Source organism: Ctenopharyngodon idella, chromosome 13 (genome assembly GCF_019924925.1).
Source record: "Ctenopharyngodon idella isolate HZGC_01 chromosome 13, HZGC01, whole genome shotgun sequence".
Lineage (NCBI taxonomy): Eukaryota > Metazoa > Chordata > Actinopteri > Cypriniformes > Xenocyprididae > Ctenopharyngodon > Ctenopharyngodon idella.
Genome location: NC_067232.1, coordinates 13,395,095 through 13,413,125, shown reverse-complemented (window position 1 = coordinate 13,413,125; position 18,031 = coordinate 13,395,095). Strand labels below are relative to the sequence as shown.

The 18,031-nt window shown below is 37.6% G+C and overlaps 1 protein-coding gene across 2 annotated transcripts; it reads left to right on the top strand.

Annotated features, from left to right (window-relative positions):
• Nucleotides 1–917: 917 nt before the first annotated feature.
• On the top strand, nt 918–15,893 carry sertad4 (SERTA domain containing 4). 2 transcript variants are annotated; one of them, XM_051916909.1, is made up of 4 exons: nt 918–1,659; nt 11,394–11,562; nt 11,748–11,875; nt 13,302–15,893. In XM_051916909.1, the coding sequence occupies exons 2-4, from the start codon at nt 11,409–11,411 to the stop codon at nt 14,043–14,045; spliced, it is 1,026 nt and encodes a 341-aa protein (XP_051772869.1). In that variant the 5' UTR covers nt 918–1,659; nt 11,394–11,408; the 3' UTR covers nt 14,046–15,893. The 2 variants fall into 2 exon arrangements, with proteins under 2 accessions (XP_051772869.1, XP_051772870.1); XM_051916910.1 differs by having other exon boundaries at nt 931–1,659; nt 13,305–15,893.
• Nucleotides 15,894–18,031: the final 2,138 nt, after the last annotated feature.

Below are 18,031 nucleotides of genomic sequence, written 5' to 3'. Positions count from 1 at the left end.
TTTACTTTCTTAAATATGGTCTTGCTTATTACAACCCATTCACCTTTTCTACGTATACTAAAGGACAGGGAGAGAGATTCACTAGTGCTGGTACAGTGAACCACAATGCATGTTTTCCATTTATTAAAAAGATGCTGTTTCTCTCTGAAGCCCCCGGTCACCTGGAAAAGTACTTCAACACAGGGCTGCTTTTCACACAAGAAAATAAATTACGGACTCTGGCACAGAAATGTATGTCTGCTTCTAACTAGAAACAGGGTGTGTTTTTTGGAACCTGGAGTCAGTTAAAGGGAAACTGAGCAAGAAAAAAGCCTTTGTGTGTCTTTTTCTTAAGGGTTACACACACACACACACACACAAAAAGTCCTCAAAAATATAGTAAAATCTCACAGATGTGATGATGGTAATTTGTAAATAAAATAATGATAAAAATAATAAAATACATACATACATAAACCTAAAAATGACAAAAAGTAAATTAAAATCTAAACTTGCCAAATGAGTCTGTAAAGGGTATAGGGTTGGTGTTCTCAAAAAAGTCTCAAAACTGACTTGTAATGATGGTCATCTGTAATAATTAAAATAATACTAATAATGATAACAAATAAATAAATATAGCCTATATAAATAATAAAAAAATCTAAAATTAGAGTTGGTCTATAAAGGGTATAGTGTGTGGCCATTATAATCAGCTAATGTAAAGACATGCTGTGTGTGTGTGTGTGTGTGTGTGTGTGTGTGTGTGTGTGTGTGTGTGTTTCACTGTATATGAGAGCCATATTGAAAATATCCTCAAAATACAGTAAAGCCTTCAAAACAGACTGATGGTCTTCAAAAAAAGAAAAGTAAAGAAACTAAAAATCATGGGAAGTCTATGGGAGAGCTTTATACTAAGTGTACAAGTTTGTGCGTGTGAGAGGGCAGAGAGTGATGGAGGGATCTGTATCGCAGCCAAAGAACCAACAATCGGCACGACTTGGCGTTCACTCTGCCTCTTCTATAGGGAACACCGAATAAAAACGCTCAGGAGCGCGGCTGGAAAATACGGACCGCCGCTCCTGAAAAGGGAAATGTCTAACAGATGATTGGCCCCGTGCCCGCCCGTTCCACTTATGCTGCGCGCTCCCGGGCGCAAGTTAACGCAGCTCCTCTGACCAAAACCAGACACACACACACACACACAAACCACCGGGGAAGCATTGCTGCTGGGACAGGACGAGACTGATCCTGACCAAAAAAAGCTGCTGCTGTTTATTCCGAGGAATGGGGCGACGCTGCTCGTGTCCACTGACGATAACAAGCCCAGTTCAAAGCAAACACTGCAACGTCGCACCGTCTGCCGGTGAGGTCACTGTGGCACAAAGCAGAGCGACCTGCGCGGACACGCAGCGGAGATTCCGTCACATCACAGCGGCTTTGTTCGCGCGCTGATTGATTGCTTGGCTTTGGATGATACATTTTCCGTCGAACCCTATCGATTATTGTAAGCCAGCGAGCCTCGCTCTGATGGATCGTGGATAAGTAGTTATTGATGAACCCAGCGGGACTACAGAAGCTGAACCCAGAGGAGAAAACAAGAGCGCGTCCATAACGACACATCTGATTACGCTTCATATATATAACAACACATCTTTGACTTAGCCATCACCATAGTTCAAGGTAAGCCAGAGCAATATCTACTGAACATATTCACACACTGATCGGTTATCAGAGTTCCGCGCCACCAGCCTCCGGAGGCAGACAGATATGGCATAGTGCCAACACAGATGAACTACACTTATCTCTGAAGTGTTACAACTATTTCGTTCAAGCACACTAGACTACACACAGTCTGCTGCTTTATGTGAAGTTGTAGTAAGGAAATATTAGCCTGAATATATAGGCTAACTATATATTGGCTATAGGAATGCAGAAGGCAAATTATATTACGTCCTGTAAACACGTTTGCCTTCACGAGTTCATATTAAATGGTCCTAAATTCGTTTTTTTTTAAGTATTTTTAAAATATTGATGTCTAGAATAGTATAGACTATATATTTTGCCAAATAAATTATTTATGTATTACATATGTGAGATGAACCAAAGTCTTTATTCTTTCATTTTTTAATTATAGTTTGTAACTACAATTATACTTTGAATCTCTAAAGAAGCTAATGACAGTGGTCACACACAAAGTGTTCCTTTCACACATTAAAACACTTAAGCTCTGTGTGTGTGTGTTTTAAGGGCAGGGTGCCAGAATTCTGTTACTGCTTGATTCCCTTAGAAGGAGATGAAGTGTACAAGATGAAAGTACAATACATTTATAGATGGATGCAGAGCATGTACATTTGTCCTCGTGAATGTTGCACAAGAAAATTGTGCATTGGTGTCTGCGTAGAGTAAGGCAATTGCACAACTATGTGTGTAAGGCTATTGTTGTTGTTGTGCAAGAGAGAGACGCTATTGTGCGTGGCTAAGATGGTATGTGTGTGTGAGTTGGATTATTTCTTTCTTCATTATCAGCAATGGGTTCACAGAGATGGCTGTGGCATCTGTTCCTGGTGCCAGGGGGGCAGGAGTGTGTGTGTGCATGTGGGTATTCCCCCTGAGATCACTGTGCCAGTTTAAGAGTGTCTGGCATATTGCCACGCGTTGATCCCTCGATCTACAGCAGGCACAAAGGAAAACCCACGCAATCGTTTACCGCCTGTGGTTCTCATCAGTCCATTCCAGTCATTTGTGTCTGGGCACAGTGAGGATTTACTTCAAGAGACTTCTGAGGAGTCTGCGGGCTGCTCATAATCATCTAAAACTTTAACCAGGGCAGTTTCAGAAAACTGTGGTTTGGGAGGGACACGGCACATCCTGTGTTGATCATTTTCCTGTCAAACTGACTCATTCAAAGGCTCACCTCATTCAAACACCCACAATATAAACTGTAGATCAACATTAGATACTGTATGTGGTGAAAACTGTACTGTCATCAAATTATGTACAGTTTAAGGTCAGTAAGATTTTTTTTTTTCTAATTAATACTTTTATTCATCAAGGACACATTACATTGATCAAAAGTGACAAAGCCATTTATAATGTTACAAAATATTTCTTTTTCAAATAAATGCTGTTCTTTTGAACTTTTTATTTATCAATGAATCCTTAAAAAATGTATCACGGTTCCCACAAAAATATTAAAGGGCTGGTTTATTATAATTTCACTTTTTAAACTTTAGTTAGTGTGTAATGTTGCTGTTAGAGTATAAACAACATCTGCAAAGTTACGATGCTCAAAGTTCAATGCAAAGGGAGATATTTTCTTTTAAAGAATTCTCTGTTTAAGGACTACAACAAATGGCTGGTAGGGACTACAATGAGTTTCTTCCTGAGTTAGTGACATCACAAACCCCAAAATTTACATAAACCCTGCCCCCGAGAACACATAACAAAGGGGGCGAGGCCATGTTGGGCTGCTTTAGAGAAGAGGAAGAGTTGTAGTATTAGAGTGTTGTTACCATGCCGTCATTGTACGCCGGACTGCTTCACAAACGAGGGTCGATTCAATGCTGGATTTGCACAAAAGATTAACATGACGGCACATGCTAGTCGATGAGTTAAATCAACTCCACAGCAACTACATAAATTTATCCACTAACCGTTTAGAAACGTCCAGTTGCATTCTAAAAGTTGTAACTTCTTCCTGAGTCTCTCCGTCAGTGTCTGACTCCGGTTTGAACAATGAACACTGTTACAGACAATCGTCATTTTGGCAGCATGAGATTCTCCAGCTTTGTTGTTGTTGAGCAACTGATGCACGAGCTGTTAAAGCTCCGCCCTCTTCTGGAAAGGGGGCCGGGAGCAGCAGCTCATTTGCATTTAAAGGGACACACACAAAAACGGCGTGTTTTTGCTCACACCCAAATAGGGGCAAATTTGACAAGCTATAATAAATGATCTGTTGGGTATTTTGAGCTGAAACCTCACAGACGCATTATGGGGACACCAGAGACTTATATTACATCTTGTAAAAGGGTCATTATAGGTCCCCTTTAAGCAGTACAACTTTTTTAACCTTAAAATAAAAAACAGTTTAATTAAGTGTCACCCCCGTTTTTGAGAATAGACATGAAAATGCACTATCCAAACTTAAATGATTATAATTCAAGAATGCTTTGGAGTACAGACCTTAGTTTGGTCTGGTGTTTGGTATTTTAAAGAAGATACCCAGCAGATTAGTGAAAGCACTTGAAAAAAATTAAAGTATGAAAATCAAATGTAATGTTCTAAACATTTAATATTTTATATAAAATGTATATTTTATCAAATATATTTGACTCTAAAATTGCTATCAAATGAAAGCCATATGTCTAACCAAGTAGTGTTCCAAATTTGAAGTTGGTATCACAAAAATCGAAGTTCCTATGAGATTTTGTTTAGACGCTGTACCAAGAATAGCCACCAGGTTTCATCAACGTTCTGTTGAATTTTTTTAATACATTCTCCTGTAACAAATTGATAAACTTATGTCCAAATATCACTTCTATCACAAAACAGTTGGCAAATATGTAACCGTGAGACTCAGACCTTTCTGACGATGTGTTTTGTCAAGATTAGAAAAGGTTTTGACTATAAAGTAGCTAAAATAAATATTGTAATATGAAACCTGACACCACCCACTAGGAGAGGAGCTTGCTAAAAGCAATTAAAGTACTGTTTCCATGGAAACACAACATCCGATTTCAAACCGGTTTTCACAGGCTGAATCTTGAGTTTATAAGCTTTCAAATGCTACTTAATTTATGATGATTACTAAAATATGTGATATGTAAAAAAGGCAATAAATAAAAAGAGCGCCAAGTGGCCCACCCCACCGGTGACACCTAAAGGGTTAATAAACAGTACAATAGAAAACTTATTTTAAATTTTAATAATAATATTTCACAATATTACTGTTTTTACTGTATTTTTGATCAAATAAATGCAGCCTTAGTGTGCATAAGAGATTATTTTAATCATTGCAGAACATATGCTGACAATGCTGGTTTAACAATACAATGCTAAATTAAACAATGCATTTCTGTTTTGAATACTGTGTGAGTTCATAAGACAAAAAAGTAAACACTCATACACTTTCAATAGACAAAACCTCACTAAAGTTGCTGTCCGAACACAAATCACAGCCATCACATAAAAAATAAATCAGAGCCCACCGTGATGTAAATATCACACTCATTTAAACGATGGATGATGTGATTGCCCTTCCCCTTTGAGTACACACAGAGCACGTGCTGCCCTCCCTCTGTCTCAAACACACACATACACTGCCTCAGGCTCTGACTCTTAACAGCAGGGATGCATGGGTAGCCAGAACATTCCTTCAGCACTGATGTGGCGTTGTGTCAACACGATCATGTTACTGCAGTAACCTCACACACACATACGCTTACACATGGCTTTTGGCTGGAGTTGATATAATTTTGCTCTTATTTTACCTGTCTAACACTGTTACACTCTTCGGTTGCAGTGCAGACATGGTGTAACTTTTTTCTTCTGTTACTCTGAGTTGGATGTAACCTAGACAAGCTGAGCAGCCACAGAGCTTTTGGCAGGCGGGAAGGGTGTTCCTACTTCTTTTTTTTTCCTTTTTCATTTTTTTTTTTCTCATTTCCCCCCACTCTTTCTTTGAATGTGTGTGCCAGACATGTTTGGATGGATGTTTTACCTCCTCGACTGGGTGTTGCCTACATTTTCTGTCTGTGCGTGTGAGAATTAAAGAGACTACCTAATGACCTAGATTACAGTCTGCAGGATGTGTTCAGATCCCCAACGCAACATTTCGATTCTTAAATAAACCTCCTCTGTCTCGCTGATAGATTCAGGTCATGGAAAGCTTTAACCCAAACTGTTGAATGGAAGTCCTGCACCCTGAGGAGGACACATATGGTTTAAATGCTTCCAGCACCCAGACAGAAAGCAGTTTCTGAGCAGATGAATGATAATTCCTGGAGAGATATGTAAGTGTATGTAATAGCCTTACGGTTGGCAAAATCTTGCTGCGGTCTTTTCACCTTATGGTACATTGGGGCGTCACCGCAGCAGGGTGTGTTTCACACATTACTGTGTGACTCTTTGTAGTCAATGTGGATTCTGCATGTGCGTGCATGAATTAAAGAAGTAGTTCATGTTGTTCTAAACCTGTATGACAGTTTTTCTAATGTACTTCTTGTTGCATGAAAAACTTCAAAAAAGCACAATGAAAGTATCATAAACTGTTTCAATTCTAAGTCTTCTGAGGCTAGAATTTCTTTAATGTTATATGCACTTGGTGTGCATTTTTCATTCAGAATATGGTTCTTACTAGAAAGTCGTGAATTCACATCAGAAATTGTTGCCTCCTTGAACTGTGCACAGTTTCACCTCCATATTTTGTCATAAATGACATCTTTGAACTTGAGTGTTTATATCAGTTACTCATGTTTCTCATAAATCATGGGTCTGTTTCTGGGTCAGTCTGTGTGGGCAGACTGTGGTGTTGATGATGACTCTCTAGCTCTGTGCATGTGCCAGTGAGCCTCTGCCACATAGACCAAGAACAAGTTTGTGGTCAACTTTCGCTGGAGTTCTAGAATGAAGTTCTCCTTGTAACCAAACTGTGCAGTGTTTTGTTTTCTTTTTGTCTGCTCTGCCTCTCTTTCTGGCTTACTTTCTACTGACAAGGCATTTTGGAAATTGTTTAAATAATTTCAAAAGAATACATTTTCTGGAAGACTAAACACCCAGTAAGACTATTGTTCTTAATAAGCTATACACACGAAGTGTATGTCCCCAGATGTTAGCTAAATCTGACAAAACCTACCTTTGGGGCATTAGAGGATGTTCTCAACTGAAAAAATTATTTATACATAATTTAATACATTTTAAGTACAATTTTATATAATTATTTATATAAATACAATTACTTCTTTTAATATTAATTATAATTAAATATATTTTATCATTCAAAGGTTTGTGGTTAGTAAGATTTAAAAAACCTTTTATTCAGCAAGGATGCATTAAATTGATCAGAAGTGGCAGTAAAGACATTTATAATGTAACAAAAGATTTGTATTTCAAATAAATGCTGTTTTTTTTTAAACTGGGTATTCAAAGAATCTTGTAAAACCGTATCAAAAAATGTTAATCAGCACAATCATTTTCAATCATGTATTTTGAGCACCAAATCAGAATTCTTAATGGGTTAGTTCACCCAAAAATTACAATTCTGTCATTAAAGGATTAGTCCACTTTTAAATAAACTTTTCCTGATAATTTACTCACCCCCATGCCATCCAAGATGTTCATGTCTTTCTTTCTTCAGTCGAAAAGAAATGAAGGTTTTTGACGAAAACATTCCAGGATTATTCTCCTTACAGTGGACTTCAGTCGCCTCCAAACGGTTGAAGGTCAAAATTACAGTTTCATTGCAGCTTCAAAGGGCTTTAAACGATACCAGACGAGGAATAAGGGTCTTATCTAGCGAAACGATCGGTCATTTTCGAAAAAAAAAAAAAAGTAAATGTATATGCTTTATATAAACAAATGTTCGCCTTCTAAGTGCTTCCGCCAAAACCGCATTTCCGTATTCTCCAAAAAATTTACGCTGTATGTCCTACGCCTACCTTATTCAACTTACGGAAAAAATGTAACTGGCGCTGCGTTCGTTCCGTAAATAGAATATGGAAGGCGTAGGACATACAGCGTAAACTTTTTGGAGAATACGGAAATGCGGTTTTGGCGGAAGCACTAGAAGGCGAACATTTGTTTATATAAAGCATATTCATTTACTTTTTTTTTTCGAAAATGACCGATCGTTTCGCTAGATAAGACCCTTATTCTTCGTCTGGTATCGTTTAAAGCCCTTTGAAGCTGCAATGAAACTGTCATTTGGACCTTGAACCGTTTGGTGTCCATTGAAGTCCATTATATGGAGAAAAATCCTGGAATGCTTTCATCGAAGACCTTCATTTCTTTTCGACTGAAGAAAGAAAGACACGGACATCTTGGATGACATGGGGGTGAGTAAATTATCAGCAAAAGTTTATTTAAAAGTGAACTAATCCTTTAATTACTCACCCTCATGTCGTTCCACACGACCTTTGTCTTTCAGAACACAAATTAAGATATTTTTGATGAAATCCGAGAGGTATCTGACTCCTCCATAGACAGCACTTTAACCACCACTTTCAAGGTCCAGAAAGGTACTAAAGACATCGTTAAAATAGTCCATGTGACTATAGTGGTTTAACCTAATGTTATGAAGTGACAAGAATACTTTTTGTGCGCAAAAACAAAACAAAAATAACGACTTTATTCAACAATATCTTCTCTTCTGTGTCATTCTCGTACGTTGTTTACGTTCAGCGCTTCCAGATTCTACGTCAGAACGGCGGCTCAGTATTTTGTTTGTTTGTTTGTTTGTTTTTTTGCGCACACAAATTATTCTCATCGCTTCATAAAATTAAGGTTGAACCACTGCAGTCACGTCTACTTTTTAAACAATGTCTTTAGTACCTTTCTGGACCTTGAAAGTGGTGGTTAAATTGCTGTCTATGGACAAGTCAGATGCCTCTCGGATTTCATGAAAAATATCTTAATTTGTATTCCGAAGGCCTTTTCTTAATTGAATCTGAGATTTTTAATCAATGAAATGCAGCCTTGGTGAGCAAAAGAGACTTCTTTAATAAACATAAAAAATCGTAGTGATCCTAAACTTATGAACAGCAGTAGTAATATACCCATTCAGACAGTTAAGTTAATGTGTGAGTGAGCTTTACCAGTTTTTTTATGACCCAGTAAAGAGCATCATGAGCTTTGGATCTTGTGATTTTAGTGAGTTAAGCCAAAAACTACATTACCTCAATGGAAACCTGCAATTGTGGTTCTTGCATATAGGAAAAACCACAACGGCACAACTGAAAGCTTATCCCTTACATGATTCCAGTTTGGATCACTCATTCTTTCTTTCTTTCACTCTCTCTGTCTGGTTTTAGCATTAACTGTGTTTTATAATTTGTAGTTTTAGCATCTCCTGAGCTTCACAGTTCTAGTACACACTTCCTTCTGTACCCTGTGATATTTGTGTATGTGTGTGTGTATGACTGATGAGGTGCAAATCCAACAGATCCAGCACCTTTTTATGTTTTCTTCACATGAAAAGGCAAGTGGAAGAGATGGAGAGAGAGAGTGTATAAAAGCACAAAACGAGCAAAGAGACAAAGACAGACAGACAGCGTGTGTGTGTGTATGTGTGTGTGTGTGTGTGTGTGTGTGTGTGTGTGTTTGAGCAAGCTCTGCTTCTGTGTCAGCTCTCTGTCTTCTAAAGCGTAAATTCAAAGCAGAGTTGTGGGCGGAATGAGAAACAGGTAACGACAGTACGAGGGAGAGGAGGAGAGCGGGATCTGCTCTGATTAAACATGTCTCTCTCACATGAGCTCAGTGCGATCCAAACCCTGCGGACACACTAAAAAGAGGACGGGTTATTACAGCCGAATTAAGCTTACTGCAAGAGGAACATTGTTTTTGTCTGTGTGCATGCAAAAAAAACAAAAAAAAACAAAGTGAGATTTTTACCATTTCAATTTTAACAACTTACTTTTTATTTACTTCTTTAAAGAGCATCCATTTAGTGCAATTATGTTTTAAAAAACAATGAAATAACATTAACCCAATTTGATCAGGTCTACTAACCCGTATATACATTTCATAATAAGGAGCTGTCCACATATGACATGTTATTTTAAAGCGTGTTTGAAAAACAACAAAAAGCATTGTAATGGCCAAAGACAAAAATATATCGCAGATAGAATACAAGACAAGTTTCTTGTATGTATACATGTTTCTTGTATGAATCTACCTCAGACAGACTGACAATGATTAATTATATGGAAATAAAGCTGCCACTTTTTGTGTTTATGTCAATGCTTTTTTCTGCCACAAAAGTGTAATACATTAACTTATTTGGGGGCTTTTCTCAGTAAATACTGATATATGTGGTTAATTTGAATAATTATTTAGCATACCATGTACATTAAATGTTTTAATCAATGTTAATCAATCGACAGTGCTAATAGTTACAAATAAATATTGTTTGTTGCCATGTGAGAATTGTGTATGGTGATACAGAACAGCCTGCATGGCGTAACAGCAGTTCAATATGTGCCAACTGAACTCTCTACATGAGAGTAATAGTGTGTGTGTGTGAAATTGTCAGTGAAGATTAATGACCTTTGTAGAGGCAGTCATCCAGAACTTTTCCTCTCTCTCTTTCTCTCTCTCTGTCTCTCTCTGTCTCTCCTGTCACTGTGTGTGTGGTAGAACAGAGAACAAAATGATTAAAGAGAGATCACACATACAGATACCTTCCCTGTCTTAGTAGCTTTTATTGAATCGTGTTCTTTCTCTATGTCATTATCGGAGAGTTTGAGATGTAGTGTTTGTGTTTTGCTCTATTAGCTGTTTTAAAGGTTCTCGATGTGTTTTTCGAATGCCTTGTTAGTACAATCTTCAAAGATAGAGGAAGTAACTAAAGAATGTGAAGTAGCACAGTGTTGTTGAGAGGTTGCGTTCTTTAAAGGGGTCATAATGAGGATTCAAATTTTCCCTGATCTTTTGCGATAAAAGTGTTGTACTATGAAAACATACTGTAACTACCTTTCAGAACTCAAAACCTGCTCCCCAGTGAAAAATAAAAAACATGAATTGATACTAAGATGCAAGAAACTATTTTTTTTTTTTTTTTTTTTTTTTTTATCTCTGATCATTTCTATTAAATCTTAACAGTATTGTTTTGTAAAGCTGACATACATATAATACAAGCTTTGCAAAGAGGTTGTTTTTGAAGAATTGGAAAGTTTAAAAAAATGTAACAAAAACTAATTGACTTTTTTGCAAAAAAATTTTACTAGCATTAAACTTTACAAAGACGTTGGCCTCTGGTAAACATAAATAAATAAAAACACTTAGAATATGACCCGTTTTACAAACAGTGAATACAGTCATGCAGAAAATCTATTCAGACTCTTAAAGGAGAAGAATTAAAAGACTATTATCAATTACTTTCCTGTTTGTGATTCCAAACCTGTATGACTTTCTTTCTTCTGTGGAACATATTTTAAACAAACTGTTTTTTGTCTATACAATGAAAGGCAAAGGGGTCCAAAACAACAGTGGACTCTACTGACTTTCACTGTACAGAAAAAAAATACTGATATCTTCTTTTGTGTTCCATAGAAGAAAGAAAGTAATACAGGTTTGGAATGACATGAATGTGAGCAAATGATGACAGTATTTTCATTTGTGAGTGAACTATCCCTTTAATATAATGATTTCATTACATGATGGGTTTTTTGTAGAATTATGTTTGTGTGTTTGTTGTTTAGAACTGAGGTGAAACCATGGCTTTGGTCTTATCAATGAACCCCTTTTGCGAACCTGAAGCTGAAGCACTGCCGTCACTCTACCAGCCGATCTGGGAATCTGAACACTGCAGTAAAAGCTGTGTCTCCACCCCCTCACCACCAGGGGGCGACACCCAAGGGCTCAGAGAAGGTTTGAAACTAATCACATTTCTGAAAAACACACTACCATGAACAGATGGTGCTCATGATGCTCTGTTCCAAAGTAGACGTTTCAAAATCCAGTTTTGAAAGTAAAACAGACCAGAAATTCTCTTTATTCCAGTCTTTGATCTAAAAGACATAGCCTATTAATGAACCTTCCCATTTTGTCTCCAGAGCCCCATTACAGACGAGCTCCTGATCATGTGATGGATCGTGTAGCCATGTCACGGATCTCTTATTTCAAGAGGAAGTTTGTGGAGGATGAAGAACCTGTACTGAGCTTCAGGAGTTACTGTCACACTGTGAGTCTACTAGCTCTACAGAATTCTGCATATTTCTACACAACGCATCATATTCCTTTTCACTTTAGTAATTCATAAAATAAGATGCTTTTTACACTAAGTGCAAATAGCTGTAGATGCTATTTACACCATGTAAAAGTATCAGTTCTTTGCAATAGGAGTAAATAGTAATTAGATGCTATCTATACTTTATATTGGCAGATCCTATTTGCACCTCAGTATTTTTGTACATTAACCGGATGCAATAATATCATAGAGTGTAAATGATTATATTTATTAGAATTATTAAATGGATGCTGCCTTCCCCTAACCCTACCCAATAAACACTTTTAATATTATTAAACACTCGTTCGCAGTTTATTTCCACTTTTAGAACAAAAGGCAGATTCAAACCCGCGTCAATCGTGTTAAAAGCCAGTTCTTCGAGCCTCTGCTGCACCATTGAAAACGTTTACATTTTTTTTAAACTTGAGTGGCCCAACCAGACATTGGTGGGCAGAGCTAGTGTAAATAGCATTTGCCAACAAGGGATGCTATTTGCACTTAGTGTAATTAGACACTCCGAAATCTTTAACCTACCGATTGTGTGGATTCCTACTGGAATCCTGAAAAGGGTCTCGATCTGCTTCCAAACAAATTCTGGTGCAGTTCGAATGAAATATGAACACAACACAGACCAAAGACATCTAAACGAACCAAAAACAGGACGTGATGTCATAAGATGCGACACTAAAAAAGACAGGTGCTCAAGCATACCTGTTTCTTCGTTTGTGTGTAACAGAGGAATTCCTGGCTCCGTTTTGACTCCTTTACACATTTTTTAATCTCTTCACGAGTTCTTAAGTATAGAAATACCACCATATTTAAGCACAAGAGCGCATTTAGTCCACTACACAGCACTGTTTTGGATGTTCGGTAAGTTCCATCGCAAAATATATGTCATAAAAGCCGTTTTGTTTTTGTTTTGTATCTTTAGGTTCTGTCTTAAAAATTACAGTGTGAACACTAAGTGAACCAGGACTAAATGTATAATTTTCTCTTTTGGTCCAGACCAAAAGAACCAAGAGAACCGAACTACAAGTGTAAACACAACCTTAGTTTGAATTTTTTTTTTTTTTTTATCAACTCAAATTTCAGCTGTTAGAAATCTATATGAAAATACAAAAGCTAAATTCATTTTCTTAGTCATTTTAAATTAGTTTCTGCTCATAGCGCACGCACTGCTCGTTTTTATCCTCATCATATTTTTTTGCTAATATGCTGTATATCACTTTAAGACACTGCATACTTATGCGAACAAAACAAAACATTTCACCCCATAACATCTTCCCCTTTGATTTGATCCTCAAAACACATGAATCATACAGGTTACATTGATAACTGACCTTACCTCACTTATGAATGCTCATAGTGTCTTCTGGGCCAGCAGGTGTCACCAGTCCTGGAGGAGCGTGCTCACATTCTCCGTCTCTCTCTCGAGAAGCTCCGTTTCATGGATGACCCTGAGTCCTTTTTGCGGAGGTCTGTGCTCATAAACAACCTTCTCCGGCGTCTCAGAAATGAAATCCTCCTCCAGAGCGACTGGTGTTTCCCAACGGGTCAGACAACCATACCTTGTCCCCTCCAAACCCCAGCCATGAATACACCACTCCCCCCTCCTGCCCTGCAGCCCTGCATGACACCGCCCGGGCCGTATCGCAAACGCCTGCGTCTGTTGAGGAGGGAAGGGCAGGAGTGCGTCCCAGCCTGCTGCTGTTTATACGCAGCCGGCCGTTACCTACAGCTCCCTCTGTCTGTGTACGAACGGGATGTATACTCCAACTCTCACCCTTCTTCATCATCATCATCATCATCATCATCATCATCATCAACATCAGTTAGATTTCCACAGCTGCTGGAGGAGGATGAGGATGAGGAGGAGGACAGTGATGAAGAAGAGGACTCTGTGTATCCTATGGTGGCTCTGTGTCAAACAGAAACCAGAGAGCAGAACAGGACGTGGGATGGTCTCCGGCCACAGAGCCACAGGGATGACAAGACCCTGGAGAAAAAGAGAGAAAAAGGGAAAGAGAGGGTTAGAGGAGGGGAGGTTTCACAGCGGTGGCTTTCAGATGCAATAGGTGCTGGACACCATGGGGCCCTCGCTAGGGCTCACGTGAGGGGAAAATAACAAATGAACACTTGCTGTGGAAACAAAAGAAGAAACTGGTTTCCAGCAGTCTTATAGATCAATTATACAAACCAGAATATCAATGGTCAATGATTTTAGAATTTTTATGAACTTTTTGTACTTCTGGATTACACAACACCACAAATCAAAAGGGACAGCAAACTCACATATTGCTCCGTCTCTTGTGAAAACTACCATACTGTGCCTTAAAGGGTTAGTTCACCCAAAAATGAAAATTATCCCACAATTTACTCACTCTCAAGCCATTCTACGTGTATATGACTTTCTTCTTTCAGTCAAACACAATATATATTAGTCAAATACAGAGATATATTAAAAAATATTCTGGCTCTTCCAAGCTTTATAATGTGAGAGAATAGTAACCAATATTTTGAAGCCTAAAAAAGCGCATCCATCCATCATAAACGTAATCCAATAAAGGCAATGGATTTTTGTAAGAAAAATGTCCATATTTATAACTTTATAGACTGTAATCCCTAGCTTCCAGTAACATATGTACGCGCGTTCACAAGACAGTCGAGTTCCGGTGTATGACGTAAGGATGTAGGAGTAGTGTAAGCTTAGGTAGTGTAGTACTGTTACAAGTGTAAGCCTAGAGAGTAGATGCCTCTTGCGGTTCAAAAAAAAAAAAGGGCTGTGCAACAAACTCAAGCTCCTCCGACTTTTCTCTTTAAAAATTCTTGTTTTAGACTTATGATTCGTGACCGGTGATTTGTTTTGCTATATCCTTCCACATTCGTCAATATGTCACACGCCAGGTCAAAGTTCACTCTTCTGCAGGAATCGACTCGCGTACAGAAGCCAGTAAATCAAGTTTATAAAGTTATAAATATGGATATTTTTCTTACAAAAATGCATCGCTTCGCTGCAGAAGGCCTTTATTAACCTCTTGGAGCCGTATGGATTACTTTTATGATGGATGAATGTGCTTTTTTGGGCTTCAAAATATTGGTTACTATTCACTCCCGTTATAAAGCTTGGAAGAGCAAGAATATTTTTTAATATATCTCTGATTGTGTTTGACTGAAAGAAGAAAGTCATATACACCTAGGATGGCTTGAGGGTGAGTAAATTATGGGATAATTTTCATTTTGGGGTGAACTATCCCTTTAAATGTTCTTGTTTAATCTTTTGCTGTGTTTGTGGATATTTGTGACTGAACCACAGAGACAGACACCATATGAAGTGAAAAAGAAAGATTCAGAATTAGTAAAAAAAAAAAAAAAAAAAAGAAAAGAAAAATAATAATAATACAATTTTCGAAATTATTTTTTGTTAATATCATAGGCACTTGAGAAATGCATGACATGGGTTGCTCTCCATGATGATCATCAAGTTTACATGCAGTGGATTTTAGCCAGAATGCATGAGGCCCTGAAGGTGGCCATAATTTTTAGAACATCATCATATTCATAATAGATCATATTCCCTATAGCACCCTTAACATTTCAGACATTTACATATTCAGGAGACAAAAACATCCTAATTGACACTATCACAGATACAGATACCTCAGTGTCCATGTTAATCTGTTGTCTTGAGGTTCACTGATTCAAGTGATTCTTGGTACGAATGAGAGAATCTTCATTCACTATCAAAGTTTTTATTTTCATGCACTTTTTTTATATTGGTTGTTTATGCATTTTATCTACATTTATTTTTTAATTCTAAAAACACATAATGGGAGACCCTCAGACAAGAGCCGAACTTATACTGGCAACAATGCTGGTAGGAAATAAAATCAAATTTTAAACATTGTTCGGGTTTGAATGTGTGTGTTTTTTTGTGAAATGTATTAAGAATAAAGGAATGATCCCGAGCCCACAATGTTCCCTTTATCTCCTTGTGATGTGATTATATCTGGCACACAGATTATTTCTTTGGATTCACACACACACATTTTCTCTCACTCATTCTCTCTCTTATTACTCTTGCTGTCACCTTTTCACTTCCTTCCTCTCTTCTCCATTATCACTATGGAAACAATGTTTACTGGAAGAGCAGTCTGGGATCCCCTGAGGCGAAAAAAGGTTCATGGCAAACATACACACCACGGTCGAACATGCACATATACACTCAGTGGTTATTATGAACACACACTGAGATGAGATGCTTTTAGATGGAGCACACTGTTTCTGTTAAAGTAGAAGACATAGGATGATGGAATTATTTTAGTCCACCTCTGGATGTTTTTGTTCAGTGTAGTTGTTGTCATGGGCTTTTCACCTTTTAATCTTATAATAGAAAGTGTCATTTTAAGTTATCTTGTTCACACTTAAGTACATTACACTGTACACTTGTAAAGGTTTTATTTGTATATTTATGAGGTTAATACTGTAGCATTGCTTGGAGAAGTACAGCCGTGATGACTACACAAACTGTGAGTAAAAATGACTATGTGAATCCGCTTTAGTTTTATATCCACCTCGATTCTTCAGGTAATTTTTTTTTAATCGATTTAAAATATACAGAGATGATCAAATCTTCTGGAATATCCACCTTTTTCCTATGCCCCATGATGCTTTGTGTGAATTATGGGAGTAACTTCCATTAAACTGTAAACAATCAGTGAAATGTTTGCTCTATGAAAGCAAACTGGGTACAATGAGATGACACTATTCTACTTACCCTTCAACTATCAAAAATTAAAAAGGCATTTAAAAGTGTAAAAGCATTAACAAATTACTACAACAGACCATGAATAACCCCCGATTATTAAATATCACTGCAGAAATATCTGTTATTGTAACACGTTGCCTTAAACAAAAATGTTAATTAACTGGAACATTGAGTGATAATTTAAAGGGTTTTCCATCATTGTAACAGGCAATAAATATTATATTTACCTGATTTAGAAACATTCCAGTAAACACTATAGGGATTACAAGTGAAAAAGGGAGACAGTTACTTCTTAAAGGTGCAGTAAGCAATTTCTGAGAAACGCGGTTGAAAGTGGATCAGACCGAGCACCAAAACACGCTTGTAGCCAATCAGCAGTAAAGGGCGTATCCACTCATGATAGGGGAGGTGCCTGTGTTGCATAGCGTGTTTGTGAATTTGGGGGCGGAGCTATAAAAAAAGGGGTGTGATCCTTTTGGGTAGGGGTGTGTTTGTTTTAATGATTTCAAATATCAACAGCGTTTCTCAGAAATCACTTACTGCACCTTTAAAGCACCTGTGTGAAAACAAACCTGCAAAGAGACATGAGGATTTGGGGAGTAAAACGAGAACAATTTGTTAGAATTATTTTTACATACTATATTTGTTATCTATTTGTTTACCTGATCAAAGCTTTTATTTAAAAGAGTCAGACTTCTTTATTTATGGATGTAGAAGTGTGTTTTGTTATGTATGCAAGGAGGGAGTGAAATGCGAATCTCTACTTGCAATCTCTACTTGCAGGCACCCCCTTTGCAACCAATATGCACTCACGATGTGCACTTTTGCTGAGCCCGCAAGCCTGCGAGCTCCGCAGCAGACTTCTACCTGACGGTCAAAGTGACATTACATCCAAAGGTAGGAAGGAAGATCGCGAGATTCTTCTGAATGGAATTGACTCAAGCTTTGAAGTTGACTCTCAATTCCCAATGCCTCGCAAACACAGAATCAATCGTTTTGAGGACCGATTAGCTCTAGGTCTACCCTCTTTCAGAATTACAAATGTGAAACCCTGTATAAAAATTGGATTTAACAATCCACTTGACCATTTAGCCTTATAAATATAAAAAATTAAGGAAGCAATATTGATTTTTGTCACTCTTGCTCTTTTTCTCATTACCAAATGCTTTGTCTTTCTCAGTCTCTCCTGAACCCGTCTTTCCTAACATATTGTTGTAGTTCAATAATTTTCTCGCTCACTTCCCACAACCAATCTCCTTTTTCATATCTCTGTAATGACAGGTCTGGCACCGGTTTTGTATTATTTGAGAAAAGTGTTCACGGTCTGACTAATGATACAGGATTCT